Raw genomic sequence first — 18,912 nt, forward strand, 5'->3', positions numbered from 1 at the left:
TTAATGCAGTGTGAGATCACTAAATCAAAATATGCACATAATCAGTAAAACAATTTTGTCTTGCTAATGTCACAGTGTAACTGGTTTTTAAAACAATATTTTGTTTAATGTTGTATTTACATTAAATCTAATGAAAGTATTTAAGATTGAACCAGCTGTATGCGTCCGTTTGTTCAATGTACGCGTTTCTATGGCCGAAATCCACATTTTTAAATGAGACAAGTATATGTTGTGGGCATTTTAAAAAAATACATTTTAATCAGTGTTTTGATGATATTTTGAAGACGTACTTTAATTAGAAATGGCAGCTGATAGCATACAAGTTTATAACTGTAGCAAGCAAGATATTCAGTGCCTTCATTCTAGCACTTCAGACCTCAGCACTAGTCTGTTGATTTATATTTAAAAACATGTCCTTTGATGAACAGCAAAAGGCAAGGTGAAAGAGAAATTGGTTGTCAATCATGGAAGCAGTTTAACATAGGCAGATGGAAATACCCCTACACTTTAAGGTATCAAGGCTTGTAATTTAGTTACACACAGACTTTCTTTTGTAACACAGTAAGGGCCACATATAAGAATATTTGGAATTGTGATTTCCTAATTGCGATCCCATTTGAATCGCAATTAGGGAACCACAATTCCAAATGTAAGAAACTCCATTGAGTTTCTTTTGCGACTCCCGGTGGGTCACAAATATACCTGCCTCATTAATATTTATGAGGTAGGGCGCTATTTGCGACCCTCCGGGAATCGTAAAATTAACAGGGATGGTGGCCTGCTGGTGTCAGCAGACCACCATGTCTGTGATTGCTTTTAAATAAATCAATTTTGTTTTTTAAACGCAGCACGTTTTCCTTAAAGGAAAACAAGCTGAGTTTTAAAAGAAAATATTGAAACGTTTCAGCTTCATTTTTTAAGAGTAGTCATTTGTCTGTGGGACCACTGCCTGCTCTCAAAAAACGTTTTTGCATGCATTCACAAAGGCGAAAGGGTCCTTCCCCTTTGCGAATGGGTTAGCACCAGTTAGAAAATGGTGCTAACTGCGACTGTTTTGCGACCACATTCATGGACACAAATAAATCATACATACGATTTAGATTCGGTATTAGGAAGGGATGCCCGTGACATGCCCCTTCCTAATACCGAATCGCAAAACCCAAATTGCGATTTGGTAACAAGTTACCAAATCGCAGTTTGGGCTTTGTACATCCAAAAAAGCATTTTTCTAGTTGCAAATGGGCCGATTTTGCGAATCGCCCTGTTTGCGACTGCGAAAATGCTTTGTGCATGTGTCCCTAAATCCTATTTGTTTCAGCTCCTCAGCAAATGTACTAATTCTAGGCAGATGTATAGCTCTTTGATCGTCTGCCGCTTTATTCAGGTGTGGGTATTCATGGAAGGTTTAATGGGACAAGTTTCTCTAAGATCACTACATGATCTAAATGCTCTGTAACTGATAGCTGGTGATTCAAGGTACTGCCTAGATATTATCCACGATTCTCCAAAGTAAATATTGTAGTTGTATGCAAAGGCTGAGCTAGAACGAGTTTCCCTACCCATGGTAGTAGTAGCTTATTAGGCCAGAAATGGCAGAACCAAGAAATGAAATATGTTAAGGACTGCCACAGCAGAGCTTGGATCAGTGGTGTAATGAAACTTCAGGGGGCCCCCCTGCAAAGTAAATTGAGGGGGCCCCCTCCTCCTTGACCCAGTAAGGGCCCTGCCGCCCATGCATAGTGTACTGTGCTGAGGAGATCCCCTAGAGCTCGGTGCCCCCTTCCCATCCCACGGGGGCTGCAGGTGCCTTTGCTACACCACTGGCTTGGATCCAGTGTTTAATGCCCAGTCAAACCTGGGAGTCAGTACTGTTTCCCTTGACTACTGTGCAGATTGGAAGCATTCCACTCCTCACTTGTTTCTGTTTATCAAATGTGCACTGAATATGCAGTGCTTTACCACATATATTTGTCTGTGTGGGGCCTCAGATTTGGGATTGAAACTACTGCGAATGATTCAAAATTATGGGATGTGTGGAGGTTCCATGAACATTTTTTGTCTGTTAATATCTAAAAAACTATATGCTGGGATTGAATGCAGGGTGCAGAGTTTATTGTACGTATGCCTAGACTGACCTGTAGAACATACCTCACCCTTCAGTATTATATGAGCCTGGTGCAGTATTACAGAGCTAAATAATGGGCAACTGCAAGCAGTCATCACAAGTAGCATAGACCTCACTAAATCATGATGTTTCACTGTCATACTGGTCAGTAAAATCATATGTTTATTTTGGCCATGATTTCCAAAACCTTGTGTTGCATTTTTGCACATGCTGTTGCGGGAAATAATGCATTTTTGGTAGGAGTTTTCAAAAGCTCATATATTTTCATTTGTTTTTTACCTGTAAGTTTTTTTAATTTTATGGTTTCTAAACCTTTTGCAAGAGTACTCTAGGAAAGCATCAACAGTTGCATTCTTCCAGGACTACCCCTTCAAAACTTTTGTGAATTCCCGTTCATGCAAAGCCAGTTACGTTATTGTACCTCGTATACAATTGTGTATGTGAAAAGGGGTCCTTAAAATTGTAATTGCCCGAGGGGAAAATATTTTCTCCATCAATGCTGGCGGTTTTTACTGCTATGCCCCTTACGAAACAGATTTATTCCTGCCCTTCTCAATAGTAAATTTCTGACTGATTGCAAGTTGAGAATCGGTTGTGGAAAAAGGTTTCTGAATAGCAACAAACGTTTTAATTCATTGTTGTGCTCAAAATTTCCAGGACACCACCACATTTCATAACTCACTCCCACCCCAGGGTATCAGATTTAGTGCCTCATTATGAAGATGGTGGTCCAGACCGCCATGCCGGCGGTGGCGGAAATTACCGCCACCAGCATGGCGATCTGGACCCCCATATTATGAACAAGGGAAGACCGCCACAGGCGGCCCTCTGCCACCGCCAGGCTACTGCCGACAGGCAGCCTGACAATGGTGGATTTCTTTATCCGACAGGGCAGCGCTGCAAGTAGTGCTGCCCTCGGGATAAAGAACCCTTGTTTCTCCAGCCTTTCCCTGGTGGGTTCCCTCGCCAGGGAAAGGCTGGCGGAAGGGGTGCTCTGGGGCCCCCCTGGCCGCCCCTGCACTGCCCATGTACTTGTCATGGGCCCTCCTGCACAGCCCCGTTGCGCAGGTCACTGCCCGATTTACGGGTAGTGATTTGCACAACGGGTGCTGCTGCACCCGCCGCACTGCAGCATTGACGACGGCTCCATGTGGAGCCGTCGGCAATGTCCAGGCCCAGCATTCTGCTGGGCCGGCGGGCGGAAACAGTTTCCGCCCGCCGGACCCTGAGGAATGTTCATTATTGAGCTGGCAGAGTCCAGAGTTCAGACCGCCAGCATGAGCACGGCGGAGATTCCCACCATGTTCATAATGAGGGCCTTAGTTTGTTTTTACAATAATATTTTGTTTGGGTCAGTTAACGTACAAGTGTAGATCCACTTTTTGTGAACCGTGAGCTTGAATTTGCACTCATCAATATATATGTATAAGGTCAACTTGCACATGTACATATTTTGTCAATTGAACTTGTGTGTGAGCAGATTCACCAAGTTAATTTGCACTGCTGAAAATGTGTTGCATTAGCATTTGGAGATGTGTGCTTGATGCATATCTGCTGGCTCTACAGAAGTCCTGACCTAAATTGAGTTAATGTAGGAATCTCACTAGGGAAGGCGTATTTGCCTTTTGTACACTAACATGGGTTCTTGTGTGTAGAAATGTATTTCTTCCTTCAATCTTGAGATAGAAATAAAATCAGGTACGTTTTCCTGCACAATCTCTTGAACGACCAAAGCAGAACATTTCATTTTCGGATTCACATGGGGGAAAATAGATAGAACAATGTTTCTTCAGGATTATTTTTAAATTAACACTCAGCTCTTGATATAACTGTTGAAAGATTGACTGTCGTGGGTAAAAGTATTTAGTACTGAGAGCCCTACTCATTAAACAAGGAATTTATTCTCACTAACAATTCTGAATTACTGGTGGAAGAGAAAAGTTAAAGGCATCGGAATGCTTGGTAATCACAGGTGCCAGTGATCACTAAAGTAGTGAGCATTAACAGGGTCCAGGAAAGGCAGTTCAGTACCTGTGTTGGCCACCTAGGGCCTTTAATTAGATATCAGTGGATGGGTTACTCCGTCAAAATGGTGACAGATATCCCGTCCGCTGACATCTAAATCCCATTATGTCCTATGGGATTTAGATTTTGGCAGACGGGATATCCGTCACCGTTGTGATGGAGTAACCTGTCTGCTGAATTCTAAATCAGGTCCTTAGGGGGTCATTAAGAGTTTGGTGGGCAGAAAAGGCCGCCTGCCAAACTCCAGCTGTCAGGTTGCGGCCAGGGCAGATGATTTCCCCCGGGCCCCATTAGGAGATCACCGCTGGGTCGCAATGCTGCGGTGCGTAGGTTGCAACAACACCCATCACACTTTTCTCTTTCTGCAGAGCAGACAGTAAAAAAAGCAATGGGCCGTAAATGGGGGCCCATGCACTGCCCATGCCAAGTGCAGGGGCTCCCATGGGGTCCCTGCACCTTGTCTCTGCCAGCTTTTACATGGAGGTGCAACCACCATGTAAAAGCTGGCAGAGAGGGGGGGTCATAATCCCCAAGGCGGCGCTGCATGCAGCACCGCCCTGGCAGATTAGGACCGCGAGTTCTTCTTTGGAGGGAAACTGGTGGTCCGACCGTGGCCCAACTGCCATGGTCATAATATGGCGATCTGACTGCTGCCAAAGTGGTCAGACCACCGCTTTGGCTTTGATCAGACCGCCACCGGGGCCCTGGCGGCCTCCAGATTAGGACTTTAGTAATCCTCTCTATATGTAGTTCTCTTTGTAAATCAAGTACTGTGTGCAGAGCAAATATACTTGCACATTTGCTAGGAGCAATATGGCCCTCAAAAAATGTGAAATTTTCTAAATTAGGCTTAATGTTATGGTGTGATGCTCAAATTGTTTAAAACGCTGGTGAAATTATTGTAACACTTTGCCACAGTGATATGATGTACTATTACTAGATTAACCAGACCAAGATAGCACACATAAATTAGCGATTACATATTTTCTACCCAGTTTCTAATATTAATAGGAAGCACCCATGGAGTAAATCAAGAACATTGCAGAAGATCCAATTCACAAAGATTTGGTCACACATGTGTTTGTTACATATCCAAATTAGTGATTCAGAATTCCACATCCTGATTCACAGAATAAGAATTAGAGGAAATTTCAATGCATAAAGTGCAGTTAATACATTTGAAAAATGTGCCAGTAAGGTGAATTTTCTGCTATTGTATGTTTAAGGCTGGGAGAGAAAGGATTCTTGTGGAATCCCAAAATCTCATATTTTTGTGAGATTTCAAAAACATTTTGCAGGTACTCTACTGCTCTTGAATAAATCATAAAACTACTGCTGTGAAAGTTACGAGCATAAGACATTCCAGAGTAGGAAAGACAATGGTACACGTCCATGTTCAATGGAGGTATAAGAAAAGGGTTTCCTTCATTGGAAAAATGATTACCATGTGCCAAAATATAATGCTTTGAAGTCTGCAATATTTAGATCGAGCTTGCCAGACAGCACAAGTTGTCTGGTTGCGAGAAAGATATAATGGGCTTACTAAGAACTGTCACTCTTATTTGCTGGCTTTTATCAGTGGCTTTCTTTGTTCCAACATTACTATCTTGTGTTTGTCCCTCTCATGGAGCATATACTCTTTACCATCTCTTTGACTAGCTGACTTCTATGCTTCATTTGATCACTTTGAGGAAAGTACTTTTTCTCATAAGAGTGCATGTGTTTTCCAGTCTCCTTCATGCGCTTTCCTCCCTCCCTCCATGCTGCTTTCTCTCACACTTGTGCTTTTCTACCCTCCCACATGCACTCATGTTGCTCTCTGTCATCCATGTGGTTCTCCTTTTGCATTCCATGTTGCCCTCTCTCACCCATATGCTTCCCTTTCCCTTCCATCTTTCTCTCTCTGAACTGTTTCTACTTTTATCCTCACGTTGTTCTGCCTAGTGAGCGCCCAACCTCTGTGCTGCTGCTTCCCCAAGCCCTCCACGTTGCTTTCCTGACCTGCTCCTTTATTGAAAGAGCTAAAAAAGAACTCTTTTGCACTACTTTTTTTTACTTACTGATCCATTTCTTGAATCAGCAAATAAAGATAAAAGAAGGTGCCTTCCCCCACCCCTTTTTTTAGCCTCTGCTGTGGTATAGTGGTGGGTGTGTTTGTGTACTGTGAATTGTTTGCAAGTGCATGCAGTGGAGTCCTGACAGAGGTGCTTCCTTGCATCAGGAGCAGGAGTACCCAGCTGCGTTTTGCAGCCAGAAGGTCCTGAAGAGTGGGGTCTTCTGTATGTGCAGGCAGGCTAATGTCACCACCCTCACTTCTGTCCTCCATTAACCGCGAGCACTTGAAATTGGGCTGGATGCATCACTCACTGTAGTGCTGGGCTATTTTGTGACCTTAATAGCACCTTATGCTCCTAACTTCGTTTAATAGTGGTAAATCCTCATTTGATAATAGTAATGCCACTTGTTGTTTCCTTTCCCATATCAGTCTCATGCCATCAGTAGTAGTGGCTGTTTCTCGCTTGTGTACTGGGTCATGTCTGAGCACACATACTGCTTTTGCGCTGTGCATTTACAGAACTGATCTCATTTACTGCTCCTTACTGAATGCTAAATTTGTGCTGCATGTATTGGTGACATTTAAGATTGAGCCATTTGAGATCCTGTTCCCAGCTTTAGTTTGCCTTCTGTATTTCTGCCTCGGCTGCCAGCAGCAGTGGGGCCATCGTGCCTTTTTTCTTTCTTTTTTTTGCCAATGATAAACACATTGTCAAAAAGCGTTGGCAAACTCAGTAGTTCTCAAAGGTGAGACCTATCGGCTTTGCCATTGCTCGTTATAACTTGGTGTGTTTACTCTTTCTTTCTGAATCGGAGAAGTCCAAAAACCTACAGAAATTATATCTATAATCTTCTTCAGTTGTTAGATGTAGGTATGATTTAGTGAAGCACGGTGATCTAACATGCCCATGGTTCTTGATATAAAAAATGTAGATCACTTGTTAATACCAATTGGGAACACGTTATTTAGGAACCTGCCCCACTAATATGACTCCAGTTATGGGGATTCCATAAATAACAGTGTACACTTGTAGGTGTTTCATGATATGGTATACAAATATTACATGAATTAATGGCAAAGCATTGCAGCTCTTTTTGGTAGTATTAATGATATTAAGCATATATGTGAATTTATAGATAAATAATACCTGCTGGCTATAATATGAGAAATACAGTGGCATTTGGTGCCTGCAAGCAATAGCATTATCGCACATGACTATCCGTGACATTTGACGTGACATTATTTTCAAATGACCACAATACAGTTGTTTCTTGTTACTGATATGAGATATTTAGGATATCCTCACACAATAATGCTCCTTTAGTGAACTACAAAAGAGGAAATGCATAGTGGACTGTCTGGAATTCGAACATAGGGGACATTCAGTGGATTAATTATCCCACTGAGCTTCTAAACAGTCATGAGGATGCTTATTGTGGGTAAAAAGAGGCATTAGGTAGTAAATAGTATTAAGAGATGTCAGATGAATGTGGAAGTAACTAATCTCATGACAACAAGGTTCGACACAACAACAGGTCTGATATGAAATATACAGGATGCAATGTATCATTTAATAATCAGGAGATTGCTATAAATAATCTTTAATCACTATCACCCTTCTTTTGTTCTTTCTAGTAGACCATCTTGAAATTGTGAACAGAAAACACGTGGAGTATCGGGAGGTTCCAGTGGGACACTGTACACACCCTTTCTGTAAATATTCTCCTTTGTCCAACACCACCTCTACTGGAAGCCCATTGCAGCAAACATGTTAACCAAAATTAAAGCATTGGAAGTATTAGAAAAGCACTAGAAAAATAAATGACCAACAGTGGTCCATCAAGACAAGAAACCACAATAGAAAAATTAAATACTTTCATAATACATTACTTTGACGCAGTTAATCATTTTAAGAAGACCATCATCAAATGTGCACCTGCACATTGGATTGCTGGTTTACTATATACTCTCAATGGATAAATGTTTGTCTTTTTTTCAAAGTGTTATCTTAGTCTGTTGTTTACATTTTAGTCAACTGATTCATATATGTATCATTGTCAATTATCTCAATGGTAGGTTTTTTCAATTAAGATGTCTTAAGTTTTCATACACTTTTTTGTTGTATGGTGTATTATGGAAAACAGAAACAAAGTGTCTAAAAGTGATTCAAGACAGTTTTGCTTGGATTAAAGTTTTATTTATCCTGTATAAACAGATGATTTTAGGTCTCACGATACACTAAACTATCTCATAATTATTCGGCTACCTAGAAATTATCACTTTTTTCTGCATTGTCCTTTTTCATAGCTGATGTTTATGTTATGGTTTAATTTGAAAATAGTTTTAAAGTCATCATGAAATATTCTGCTCCTCAGAAATTTGTTCTGAATGTGCCCACATTTTAAGCCAGTTTTTGTTTTTATGTTGGTAATGTTATGCAGAACACTAGGTTGTCTGCACATGTTTTGAGGAACATTCTACATTCATTCAAAAGTTTCACTAGAAAACATTTCAAGTAATTCACAAAGCACACAGGGTACGATTCTGTAAGTCTTGAAATCTTCAGATTGAGTTTATTAATAGACTGTACAGGTAATGTAATGGTGTACGATTTTAGATCAGCTTTGGCAGAGTTCACAAATGCTGCATATTTAAGTTCATTTTAAAAGTACACAATTATATTTTTGTTTGTACAAATCTGAATTCTGAGTTGCAGTTTTAGGAATGGCTGAATTTTAATCCCACAAATGCCAGTGTGGTGGAATATAGTTGTAGCTGCAGGTTTTTGGGCATACTGGGCAGATGCACAAGTAAAGGTTGATGAACCTATAAAAATGCATAGCTTTGCGGGTGTTCACCAGCAGTATACTGAGAGCTGCCCACGCTGGTGGCAATGTGATAGGAACACTCCCAACAGTTGATGAGAACTTGCAAGAACATGACACCAAACACAGGAGCTACTCTTAATGAGGAAAGGTCTGACCTATTTTCTGAAAGATTTGGCCATTGATTTCACGAAGCAAGTGTAAGATCTATGTTTGATCTCAGGTGATTTATCACCGCCCAAGAAGCACCAGCTGACCGGATTCCACCATATAGTTTAGTTATTTCAGAGTGCCCTGATACACAACCATGCAGAGGAATTACAGACTTAATATAAAATTAGCTGCTAATATAAATGGCTGTTGCTGAGAAGCTGTTGCACTTCACACTTTTATATCTTTGTCGCAGGGTGACCTTGGCCAATTGCTGCTTAAAACTTTAAGATGTGTATTAATTTCACATACATTTGCTTTATTAGAATTGCTGCTCATGCTAAATACGCTGAGAATACACCTAGCAATGCAATAAACCAGGGCCTGTAAATTTAAACCATTAATCCAATTCACCTATGAATGTCTTGACTCAGAGAGAGTTTTAGCTGTCTTTTGGTGAAGACCTATTGTGTACAACACATTATACAGAGTGGTCTTTGGGTCGCTCATGATTGGGTGCTTTCAACCTAACTCAGTTTTCAGCTCCGTATTAAATGGCTTTCCTCCTTGTTCTTGGAAGGAAAGCCTATGCTTCCTCTGGAGCACTGATTCTTTACATAATTTGTGACTGGAAGCTTTGTATCCTTCCACTTCTGATGTGAGGAGGCTTCCAGCACTCCATGGCAGTGCATCTTTTCCTTTCGCTCTCCCATTAGCTCACAAAAACCACCACAACTGGTCAATTAGTCCTCCAATCCACAGCTCACTGCACTGTTTTTTAATATATTTATTTTTACATTTTTCAAATGGTTCATCCTTGGGACCAGCATCTGCACTCTACTGCCGGGCTGTTTGCTTTTCTGTTAGTTGATCCACACCCCTCCTTTCTATGCCAGCTTTTAGTACCTTACACTTCCATCTCCTCCTCTTTTTAAATGGATCAATTTATTTTTAGTACTTTTCCCATGGTTGCAGTGTCTGCACACTGCTAATTGGCAATTCATGCACGGGAGTTGATTTTTTAAAATGTATCATTCCGAGTTGGCTGTTTGCCATATTGGAGTGGTAAATGAAAAATAAAGTAAAAGTTGGCTTCATGTATTTTGTAAAAGCAAAATAAAAATTATTAAAAGATATTGGCCACACATGTGCCCATAAAAGCAGCAGTTTTATTTATCTTTAAGAAAACTCATTACAAGATGGCTTCCACACCTATGTGTACAAGCAAGTGTGACTGCCACCTACAGAAACATACCTGCAAAGCCACTAGATTTCATAGGAGAGACATATTAACTCTATTAATGCTTGTGTTTCTTTGAGGTGTTAGTTATAGACTTTCCCAGTTACTAGTCAAAAGTGGTCATCCCCCAACATTGACATCCACTATTGGTATAGTCGCAAACATACATTTAGGTTCTTAGAAATAAATTTTCACGAAACCATACAAAGGTCAAAGTGTAAGTAGACATAACCACATAAATGAGTAAACCTCTTCATTTGTCTGTATTACACTGTAATTTTTCGTCATCTTTTTCTGACTACAGTTGCATTATATTAACACATTCTGGTCTATTTTGATCAGTTATACAAGGAATTATCCACTCTAAGATGAATTTAATTAACAATACAAAATTGTCAAACATAATGCTTTCTTAGCAACATATGTCTGTTGCTTTGGAATTTCACTAATCTTAGTGGAACAGTTGTGACTCATCCTTGCATACCAGAAAACCCTGCCCGATGTTGTCTGTGGCGATTAAAAAGATTGATAAAAAAACACCTGTAGTTACATATTCAGAACATCCCCTTGTTTGTGAGTCATGGTCATGGTGTTCATCCTATTAAATGTTTTATCCCTTAGTGGTATACCAGTAATAACATTACTAACTCAAACAGTATGAAACGTGAGCTGCGAGAAGGTACACCTTTGAAAAACAAGTGTACAGACCTTTGAAAGCAACATGACGGCAGTTTCTGCCAGTGCTTCAGAAATGACCGCCAGCTCGGCTGTCAAATCATAATTTGGCGGGTGGAGGTGCAGTTAAGGCAATGGAGTAAATTACTCTATTGCCCCGACTGTCAAATCTCTGTATGCCAAATTATAGATCAACCTCTAAGATCCCTATCAGAATATTGTCATTCAAACAGTCCATTGGTGTAACATGCATCTAAATGCCCTGCAGCAAGGACAATGGCAGATGCAGCAGAAAAGTCAATTTTAGCAATGCATACTTTAAGGTGTGTCATTGTTGTAATTGCAGTATTAATTTGTAGAAATTTTACTTCTGTGTAAGTTAGAAAGCAGTAATGTGTAACTGTCACACATTTCAGCACTATTTTTGCATTGTAGTAAATGCTATCTGATATTGTGTGGAGTGTTTCCATGGCATGAGAATCCTATCACTATGAACATTAACATGAAGATTTCCTGAAAGATCTCACACTGGCAGCTTTAAGCTCCCATCCTGCAGTTGCCTATCAATGTAGCCTTTCCTCCAGTGAAATCTATGCCATTAAATGTCCATCATTATCTGTTGACCACCCACATATCACTACAAAGGTTGTATTAAGAGGACGGAGGCAAGTAGCGACATAGGGATAACAAATCCAGAGGAAAGCTCTCTCTCAGTACCTCGGAACTGAAAAAAGGTTGCACATTTCAAGGGACGACTTCTTATGGGAGTTCTACGGTTACTCATTCTAAAACTTTCTAGTTGGCCAATTATACAGGACATTTTCAGAGTACTTTCCTCTGGAAATGGATACAATCATGATAAAGTCTCCGGCTTCAAAATAATTTTTGGGAAATATATTTCATTTCTACATTTATTTAAAAAAATCTTAAAATAGAGATATTTGCATTTTATTCCCATCCACTTATCTAAACGTCTAAATAGCTACAGTAGAAGAACTCTTATCAGAAAACGTATCCTGTTATGTTTTACATTATATAGGCCCTCTCCAACCAACCTTTGGTAAAATTTCGATGAAACCACAAAAGCAGACAAGGACATATTGCTGAGTCTGTCAGCCGGTCATACTAGTTGTGAATTTGGTGGGCTTATTTCCTTTAAGCTCTGACTTTCTGTTTTCCAAAATACTTGCATAATTTATGGAAATGCAGATTTGAGTATTTCCTGTTATATGTCTCCAAATAGGGTTTGCACACCCTGTGCCAGTGCCTCAAGAACAGATCTGTTCTCATTAGGTAAATGTATTAAAGCTCAGAAGAGTTTTCCTTGTTGAAGTAGATGAGATCGTTTGAGTGCTGAATGAATTTTTGTGTAACATGACATTTTGATGCAATCTCTTAGTATCGAACACTTCTACATCTCACTTAGATTTGCATAGAATGTACATTTACATTACAACTATTTTACATTCTGTTAAGGCACAGAAATAGTTTATCTGATAAGAAGGTCCAGTGAGGGACATACAGGGTAGTTGTATTAGGTGCCACCTATTTTCTCCATCTCTGTTGGCAAAGTAAGTGTTCCTTTGTAACCTGTTTTTTATTGATGTGAAAGCTTGTAGCACTAAATTCATCATCTATATGATAACAATCAGGGCAAAAGAAAATATGCCTTTTGAGGTAGCCTATTTAAACCTTGTGTGCAAGAACTCATGTTTCAATGTCTTTGTGCAAGAAAGAAAATCAGTCACTAGACTTTAAACATAAAGTAACATGTTCTTCTAAAGTCACAGATCAAATGGTGACTCTAAACAAAATACACAAATAATTTAATCTGTCATTTGATGAGTGTATGTAATATGTGTTAAATGGTCATCATGTTTGGGGACATTGTATAAACTTCCCTATTTTCATGACCTATATTTTTTTATTTCTCCAAAGTTAATTATCTTTGTCAATTTCTCTCAGCCTTATGCAAATAATATGCAAGAATGCTGACACTTGGATAAAACAGGTCATGCAGAAGGAAAATGAAAAATTAGATTTGTAATTTCACAGGGCTGCTATAAGTCCTTTTAAATGTATGGGTAATGTTTGTAAGGTACACATCCAAAGCAGCGAGTGGAAATACATGAAAATACAATAAATAGATTTTTTGAAACTTTTTGTTAGTTAATAAAATTCAAATTGAGCAACTGGCCATAATATATTTAGTATGTAATCTCAAAATCAAAATGTGGCCTCGAATTTAAATTTCTACAAATGCATTGGCTTAAAAAAGCAAAAATAATTATTGTAAGAAAAACATAGACTTAATGTTCCTCTTCCCTTGTACTTGACTTTAAAGAAAGTGAAAAAGAGCCTATGAGGAAAATCTAATATTTCATTCCTGTTAAATGGATATAGTTTAAGTTGACCTGATTTAATCATGTGCCTCCTGAAGTCTCTAGCTACATTGTACGTTCAGACTGAAATTATTATATAGTAGTTGGTAGCCAAATCCAAATGTAAATATGGTTAAAACACAAAATGTTACAAGGCATAACCAGAACTTCACAAAACATATTACTCACTGATAGTGTTAAAGTTTTTTTTTCTCAACATATTACAACTTGATATCCTTATTAACTAACAAACTTAATTTTGAAGGAGAGTTAGGCAATGTTTAAGATTGTAAAACATGTATTGAATCCATTTAGTTACATGATAAATCAACACTGTAGCATGATATGGTATAGATACAATGCATATCGAGTCTGTATATTTTACAGTTTAAGAACAAAACTAACTTTGTATGTAACTCTTACAATGATAGATTCATTGTTAACTAGTTTTATTAAGTTGTTGCTATGGCAACAAAACTACAACATGGCTACCTTTGTATACATTATTTGTGAACTTTTCACATGTAAATTACGTGATGTGTAACAGTATGAGCTTGTTTATGGTATAGTTCAATACTGTCAGAAAAGCTATGATTGAATCTTTTTTAAAAACCCAAAGTCCCATGTGAAGACTGAATTTGTGTCTTTATCTCACTTCTTCAGTTAAGAAGTTTACAACACATGGATTTAGAGTCAGGTTTTATAGCATGTAGAAATTGTTGTGTGTATAGGGTTGTTCCACAGTGTTTTGGATTTTACAAGACAACACTTTAAATTTACAAGAACATTTAAATTGCCTTACTTTGATTTTTATGTATATTAGCATTTTGTAAGTTTGGAATCATTTAGTTTCAGGTAGTTTTGCCTTTAAAACATTTTTCGCTGGACTATTTTAATACTAATTTATATTTGCAAAATATGTACATAAAAATATTGTGGAATGACCCCCTTAACAGTGTTGAAGATACAAATATGCTGCAGTTAACTGATCCAGTTGGTGTACGAATGTGTGAGGCACACCTTTTTTGCACTTATGTACATAGTCACGAGAGAAATCCTTGGAACTTATTTTGAATATAAAAAGTCCATAAAATACAGGAAAAGTTTGTTATCGAGATAGGTGTTACTAAGGCTTTGATGCAGAGGCGTTTTTGCTATGAAACTTATCTGCAAGCATGATGTTGCTTTGCTGGTGTAAAAGCTTTGTAGTCTGCCTTAGCTTACTATACAGCAGATTAATAACAGGCCAACTTCGAACTGCAGCACAGGAAGTGGGAACCAATACATATCCAGATCACTGGCAAAGATTTTAGCAACTGTTAATTTACTCCTTTGATGCTTGTTCAAACATAACACAGTCTTTCTTAATCACACATCTTTGGAATGCCAAACGAGCATTTGTTTGATGTGCAACCAAATTACATCTATGCAGAGATATTGCCAACATATACATTTTTTAACTACTTAATTGGCCATCGTACCAAGCACCATCAACAGCAATAGGTAATCACTTTTTGTAATACTTCAGACATATATGGCAATATAGTTAGCTATAATTTTTGAAATTAAAATGGAACATTATTTATTAAACAGATTTAATGTGATAGGTTTCTTCTTTCATAAAAGTGGTAGCTTGAATGAATTAACATTTCAGTGACACCAGTGGAGAAACCAGATTAATGCCAAAATGCTAAGAAAAATGCTGCAGAAAAGATATGCTTAAAACTGTGTTTTAATCACCTGCAGCTACTGCCCACAGATGAGGTTTATTAACAGGTCACTTCTCATTCTGCACTTCAAATCAATTGTTATATATGTCAGTACTCCCATCAGTAGTTAAATGCACTTATGTTCATTCCTGTTCAAGATGATGCACACTGTGTTAATTTATGTCAAAAGACTGGGCCTGATTATGAACTCGGCAGTTGAACTGCCCGAACTGCAATATGGCGGTCGGGAGGTTCAGGCTGGCGGCCTTACCACCATCATATAACAATGGTACGAGCGGGCTGACCGGCAGAAACAGTGCGGTGGCATTGGCCTCGACTCCCAGAGGCCTCGACACTCAGCACCCTCAGGATTGCGCCTTCAAAGGGTGCTGACCGGGGGGCCACTGCATTGTATACAACATGGTCATAGGCAGTGCAGGCGCTCCCCTGTGGCCCCAACTCTCCCTTTCCACCAGCCTTTTCATTGTGGGGACCCCACCATGAAAAGGCTGGTGGAAAGGAAAGTCCCAAACTCAGCCCCGCTATGGCTGACCACGACTTTCACTGCCACCAACCCATGGGGATCCCTGATCCTAGCGGTGGCGATGATCTTCTGATGGTCCGACCGCCAGGATCATAATCTGGCGGTCGGACTGCCAGGACTGCACCAGTCAGACCACCACCATGAGTTTGGTGGTCTTAAGACCGCCAAACTCATAATCAGGCCCTCTGTCAAAAAAGTCCACAAGTTTCCAGGTACAATAACAATTGAAATTGGGGACAAGTATTTGAATTCCATTTCTATCTTCTTAGCCAGTTTCTATGAATAGAATAAAAGCATATTTTTCAAAGCTTAAAGGGACTTTTGTTAAAGATACATATGGAAATACTGAACGGCATACAGTCCAGTAAATAAGAAATCTCACTTCTATTTGTGAATAGGGTTTATAGTCAGGTGTATATAGTGGAGACTCTACATGCATTATCTGTATCTGTACCCCCTAATAATTACAGCTCATCCATTTTGCATAGTATATTTTGCATTCCAAGTTTCACATTGGCCTTCTCCTTGTGGAAGAGGGATGTGTACTGACAACATTTTAAAGAAATGAAACCTATCCTTAATTGTAGCACCTGGATGGCTATATTGCAAGTTTCAAACCTATACTGTTAAGCCTTTATCCTTGTTTATTGGAGCCTCTTCAGTAAGGGCATATGACCATGACTTCCAAAGAAGGCTGTTATGACCCTCTGCTAAATAAAAACAAAAAATAACAAATGTGCATCCATTTGACTCCAAAGTAACAGAACAATTCCAGGTTTGCACATTAATGGCTGCTCCTCAAAAATACTGTTACCAATCACCTCCCAGAACATCTTCAAAATGCCCACATTCTGGCTCACAAACTAATTGGGGTTTCACCCCTAGTCTTTTGTGTATAAACAGCCTAACAGGATGTAATAGATAACTTGTTAGACACATCATAGGGTGATGGATGGGTTGCTAGTCTTGCTTGGTCTCCTGGTGGTCTTCGATTGTGAGAAATAGGATTTATTGATTTACTTTTCAGAGAAGGTGGTAGAGGTCTTTATTGAGTCAGCAAGACCATTAGTTAAACATACAATTCCTTCTTTATCAAACTATTATCACTGCAATTCTAAAGAGTTCATATCTATCCCCTTGTACTTGTAACATTTACATGAGACCTTTAAAGGACATCCATTGTAATTAGATACTGTTTCATTCAGAAGCAAATGATAATTACATGTTGAAAATTATGTTTCTGATGTTTTTAATTTTCTGCTGGTTTGTCTAAAACTTTTGAGACCTTGATGAAAGAGAGTAGACCCCAGGCGGATGTAAGAAAGAAATGGGTTATTTATTTGATTCTTATTGTAGACAGCACACTGACATAGTTAAAACGTACATGAGGACCTTTTGTGTTTATCTTAATGACAATTTTCAGGACATTTTTAACACTAGTCACATCTGGCTTCAATTCAAAACAACAACTAGAGCGTCACCTAAGGGAGGCATGCTTAGACTACCCTGAAAACTGTCTAATCCTGTTCAATGCCATATAAATCATGTATTCACATAGTTAAATGACAAGAACTGGCCCACAGTATTTTATGGTCCTTCATATAATATTTTACCTTGAGTTCAGTGCCCCGATCGTTCTTGACTCATTAATAAATGACATACGAAGAAAGGATTCAAATTTTCACAATGATGTGTACACTATATCACTTGGACCAAAACATTGCAAAAATGTTACATGGGGAAAAAAAAGCTAAGCTATTGCAAAAGTATTTTTGCCTTGCATTACTTGTAAAACCAGTGATGACAAAATTGTCAGGAGTTTTTTATTTGCCAGTGACAAAATAAGTTAAGTGCCCATCTCATTACCTGGTGGAGTCTAGCTATTTAGGCAGGACTGTAGGAGTTAGGGAATGGCCTCCATTGGACCAGAACCACTTCTGAAATGTTTGCCAGTGATCTACATTGACATGCTCTCTCTTATCAAAACAATATGTTCACTTCAAATATATGTCAAACTTTAAATATACCATAATAAAATAAATGGTTTTTTTTTCAAACACACAACAGAGAGAAAATACCTGACACAGAATTACAAGGTTCTTGTTCTTTATTACTGTACACAGAAGCTGTTTGATAGCGGTGGAAGCCAAATGATTTTGTTGCCATGGCTCGTGTATTCTAGTAGGTGAGGGAATGGTGTGACCATAAGTAGGAGAGATTCCAATATTTTCTTTGTTATTTATTATAAAAATGGTAAACATGTAAATAAGATAGTTTAAGCAAAATAGTTAAATGTCACAGCGATTCAACTGAACACAGAATGTTAGTTTTGCATTTTGGTTTATAAACATAGTAGTGTTGAAAAAAATGTGCAAAATTGAATGCAAAAAGGCTGACGATTTTCTCTCCATTTGGCGCTACAACTGTAACGTAACACAACTCCATTTTATCAGGAAAACGATGTGACGACTATAAACACGCAAATTAGCATACCAATCTCAAATTGCAACAGAGTCAATATGTGTTGAAATACCTACTATATCCAGTGGTCGACCGGTTGTGCTTTTGAATGTAATTTTGCATTCCCTCACCTGCTACAGACAGGATGTACTCAATGCTTTGAATTTACTTTTCGTTTTTGCCGGATTATATTGCTGTAGTGCTTGTATGTGCTTTAGAGACGTGCATAATGCTATCTATCCATTTTAGTAAGTTCCTTCAATATTGTTACTGTTTATTATTTGAAACTTTTAATAAAGAGTATAAAATCAATGACCATGTTTATTTAATAATACATACCCTGAGAATATCCGAAATTAGCTTCATAACTTGTTTTTTTATTTCTCTTGTTCCTGCAAAGCCTGAAGTAAGGCTACCAATTCAGAGTTCTAAACCCATTTTTTGTCAAATGCGTGAGCAATGCATATTAGGCAATCTAATAATGCATAGGAAAAGAATGTCATTGAAGCAACCTCCATATATCTATTTATTTGATTCATAATTCATAACACAAGCACACTACAGTGGGATAAAGGAGAATATATATATACATTTAGTGAATAATAAAGCAAGATTTTCCAGACAACGATTACTTGTATTTATTACACAAGGCATTTTCTGGCAATCATTTTATAGTAGATATGCTATATGCATAGTGGGCTCAAAGTTCAAGTGAGCTCCCT

The 18,912-nt window shown here is 38.6% G+C and overlaps 1 protein-coding gene across 6 annotated transcripts in view; it reads left to right on the forward strand.

Moving 5' to 3' along the window:
- MBNL3 (muscleblind like splicing regulator 3) overlaps positions 1-18,502 on the forward strand; it is a 525,152-nt gene extending 506,650 nt beyond the window's left edge. For all 6 annotated transcript variants that reach the window (XR_011199288.1, XM_069212526.1, XM_069212524.1 and 3 more), the window contains one exon: positions 7,842-18,502. Coding sequence is in view for 1 of the 6 variants with exons in the window: in XM_069212524.1 (XP_069068625.1) it covers positions 7,842-7,981 (140 nt within the window). In the remaining 5 variants the exon portion in view is untranslated. The remainder of the gene's footprint in view (positions 1-7,841) is intronic.
- The last annotated feature ends 410 nt before the right edge of the window (positions 18,503-18,912 follow it).

Source organism: Pleurodeles waltl, chromosome 2_1 (assembly GCF_031143425.1).
Source record: "Pleurodeles waltl isolate 20211129_DDA chromosome 2_1, aPleWal1.hap1.20221129, whole genome shotgun sequence".
Classification (NCBI taxonomy): Eukaryota; Metazoa; Chordata; class Amphibia; order Caudata; family Salamandridae; genus Pleurodeles; species Pleurodeles waltl.